The sequence below is a fragment of the Etheostoma cragini genome, chromosome 15, assembly GCF_013103735.1.
Source record: "Etheostoma cragini isolate CJK2018 chromosome 15, CSU_Ecrag_1.0, whole genome shotgun sequence".
NCBI lineage: Eukaryota > Metazoa > Chordata > Actinopteri > Perciformes > Percidae > Etheostoma > Etheostoma cragini.
The window spans coordinates 23,980,776-23,984,415 of record NC_048421.1 but is presented as its reverse complement, the minus strand read 5'-3'; the positions used below and the strand labels follow the sequence as shown (position 1 = coordinate 23,984,415).

General features: G+C 45.5%; 1 protein-coding gene across 4 annotated transcripts in view; it reads left to right on the top strand.

Moving 5' to 3' along the window:
* Positions 1-3,243, top strand: part of pdxdc1 (pyridoxal-dependent decarboxylase domain containing 1) — a 21,548-nt gene extending 18,305 nt beyond the window's left edge. For 3 of the 4 annotated variants that reach the window (XM_034894168.1, XM_034894165.1, XM_034894167.1), the window contains 6 exons: positions 461-579; positions 683-804; positions 1,405-1,497; positions 1,578-1,674; positions 2,042-2,137; positions 2,817-3,242. In XM_034894168.1, coding sequence (XP_034750059.1) covers positions 461-579; positions 683-804; positions 1,405-1,497; positions 1,578-1,674; positions 2,042-2,137; positions 2,817-3,094 — 805 coding nt within the window. In that variant the 3' untranslated portion in view covers positions 3,095-3,242. Of the gene's footprint in view, positions 1-460; positions 580-682; positions 805-1,404; positions 1,498-1,577; positions 1,675-2,041; positions 2,138-2,816 lie in introns of all 4 variants that reach the window. The other variant, XM_034894166.1, reaches the window with a different exon arrangement.
* The last annotated feature ends 397 nt before the right edge of the window (positions 3,244-3,640 follow it).

The following is a 3,640-nucleotide window of genomic DNA, read 5'->3' as shown; positions in this document are numbered from 1 at the left end:
TCAGAAGGGATGACAGAGGACTACATTGTTGTTTAGGAAAATCCTGCATATTATACAGCCCTGTGGAGTAAGGTCCTGCTACATCACAGATGCTAAAAGGAGGAAAATACACTTCTCTCAACCAAGCACAATGGTGTTGGGCGGCGCCAAGCTCCGAACGCAGCGACGGTGGCTCTGCTAAATAGTCTCAGGAAGGAACTCAAAAGACAATGCTACATACAATAATGAAATGAACTTAACTGTTGGCACAATACAGTATGTGACCTATTTGAATTAGCTGATTAGCAAATTAGAGATTAGCGATGTTTAGCGTTAGAGATAGAACAGGAGAGTAAATGGGCTAGATGGATGATTACTTACAAAAAAACCAACAGCGATAAACTACCAAAAATGACCTTTTAAACAATGTTGGGATTAGCTGTGGTGCTCACACACACGTGACAGGTGTGTTGATGTCCAGGTACGAGCCTCAGACTGAAGGAGTGGATGAGAGCAGGAGGAAGCAGGAGCTGGAGAAAATCAACACTGAGCTGCTGAAGAAACTACAAGACCTGGACACAGACATCGTTTTCTCCACAGGTTAGTGCCTCTTCACAACTCAGAGGCCTGTCGACGTATCAACAGTAATTCTTCATGTTTTTCTTGTTCCTCCCGCCTTTCCCATCTCCTCGTCTATCCCCAGGCCCTGAGTTTGAGACAGCGGAGCACTGCGTCTTTGTTGGCATGGTCACGGAGGACGTCGATGTTTCAGAGTTGGTGGATACAGTAGCTGCCCTCGGGAGGGACATCGAGGAGAGCGGGAGGGTAACTGCTCCATCATTATTTTTCATAGGATACTCGGAGGGCTATTAGATAGTTACAAGAAGGTTCAACAAAGATTAAATGAATAGTTTACACTCAGCCAAAAACACAAAGGAAGAGGAAGGATGACGGACATCTGGCGAAATTCCTGGCAGCACCTGAACAATCGTCAAAATAGACTACCCCTCACCCAATACTGACAAAGTGGTTGTTATATTTTTATAAGTTAAAATTAGAGTGATTGGGATTAATTGTGTAACTATAACCCGTCTTTAAAGTAAGAACGAATGAAAAGCTTAACAAATTTTCCCCAACAAAAATTATTTGCATTCTATTTGCACAACTCTAGAAAGCATTTGTGAGCTTAATGGGTGTCTAACTGCGTGTCAATCACTGCTCAGGCACACGCCTTCATTCTCCCTCATGGGGGGGAGGGGCTTAGAGACCGTTTTGGGCGGGGAGGGACTGAGAAGTTGTCTATGTTCACATTCTTTGGCTAAATGACAGCATAAAGGAATCACGTGGCCATAGTAATGTACAGTATGTTAACTGTGTTGTCTTATGGTTGACATTTGTAAATTGTGGTGACGTTTTGTTGTGTAGCTGTTGGAGAACATGACCGAGGTGGTGAGGAGAGGCATCCTGGAGGCGGAGCAGCAGCTGCAACTGGCCAATGAGGAGAAACTCATGGAAGAGGTCTGTGTCTGTCTGTCTGTCTGTAATCTCTGCCTTCCTGTGTGTGTCTGTAATCTTTGCCTTCCTGTGTGTGTCTGTAGGGGATGCTGAGGCAGCTCCCTCTGGTCGGCTCTGTTCTGAACTGGTTCTCTCCGTTTCAAAGTTCCATTAAGGGCCGGACCTTCAACCTGGCTGCAGGTACAGTGTGTCGTTGTATGGAGACACATGAATATCATGTACTTTTTCAAACTTCATCCAACACGACTGCTTTGTCATTGTATTTTTTTGGAACTGTCCCACAACTATGAGTGGACAGTGGATGACTCGGAAGGGTTAAAAAATCCAGGACTCTTCCTCTTTAGCACTTAGCTTAGCACCATTGATCCCAAAGGGACGCTGTACTGTATTCAGTGTACATCAATGGTCATGTGTTGCTACATACAGTCCAGGGTAGGTACCACACTGGCAGTGTATGTATTATGCTGATAAGCTCTTGAAAAAGGTGTGTAAGTGTGTTAGTATTTGTGTGTAACATCCTGTAAATGTTAATGGTGTGTGTCCAAAGGTTCCCTGGACTCCACAGAGGGGACGTACTCCACCAAGGCCCAGACAGGCAGACCGTCCCTGCAAGAGACTCCCACCTCCTCAAAGAAACTACCAGGTAGGCCGAAATGTCCACATGGACTCAAGGATGGACTGATTGGGTTTTGGAGGACAAAGGTCACTGATCTCTCAAAGTTTTTTTATTTTTGGACATAACCCAAACATACAAATATGTAGTAGATACAAGTGATGCCCAAAAGGTCAAAGGTCAAGTTCACTGTGATATCAAATATGTCATACAGAAATTTGTGAAATCAGTGTGTTTGATGCTAAATTGTAGCCAACAGTGAACCAACTTTGTTAAGTAGGTCCATTTTTTTACTGCATTGACATTACAGAAGTCTCTTGTTAGCATCTTGTCTGCTACTTGTCGCAAAGTGACGACGCATGCACGACTCCCATCTGCACTGGACTAACATCGGGGAGGGACAGTGTTATTGAATGTCATAGCTCAGGAGCAGAAGGGGAGACCTTTGGAAACCAGAAGTTGGTCAGGTTTATTTAAATAGCCCGTTTAAACCAATGTACTGTACTAGTTGAAGTGCACAACAACTAAAATCAAGAACGATCATAAACCAGAATGTTTTCCCCTCTGTTGTTCCAGGTAACCTACTGTATGTAATGTAATGTTGGTTAAGTCTTCTTCTTTGGAAAACATGGAAGTAAATAGTAACTTTGTAACCGTTGGGGGGTCCCACTCACCTTGTACACCTCTTGTCATTCTGTTGTCCCCAAAGGTCAGAGGTTATTCCGGCGCTCAGGGGCGGGCTCTGAGTCCTTCAGTGAAACCAGCTCCGTCGGACAAGCTGAGGAGCCAACCGGGGGGGGTGGGAGCACTCCAAGCGGCAGCGTCCCCCCACCAGCCTGTCCGCCTGCAGCCGAGGAGAACGCACACGCTGCGGGGGACGAGGACAGCCGGGAGTCTAGTTTGAAGGTGCACACGCCGGTGGAGGAGGAAGTGACCTCAGAGGAGAGGCAGCCTGAAGGCCGGGAGGCGGAGCCGAGCGGGACATAGGAGAACTGTCTCTGCTGGCGTATCAGTCCAACAGACGCCAAACAGACAGGTGTGATCCCATTGTGAATCTAACTCTTCCAGTTTTAAAGGGTTAACCCGAGGTGGTAGATCAGGCTGTTTTTCTCTGTCCTAATGGGAAACCCCCCCCCCCCCCCCCGGAGACTGCGTTCTACGGCACTCTAACTTTGACCTAATATATTTCTCTTCCGCATTTTGGTACAGCATTCTGAGGAATAGGTTTTCCCACAATTGCCAGAATTCTTTTTAACCACTCCCAACAATGAGAGGGTCCTCAAATCTCTTGTTTTTTCTCCAACTTCAAAGATATTCAGTTTCCTGTCCCAGAGGAGAGAAGAAACTAGAAAATATTCACATTTAACAAGCTCATCAAAATTGTCCGAATGGTGATGGATTTAATAGTTGACGGTTAATCGATTCATGTTTGCAGCTCTAATTGCTTTAAATTTAAAAGTGGACTGAGATACTTTATTACCATGCATGTAGTGACGGAGTGAAATGAGCAGGCCACTGTCTGGAGAAATGGGT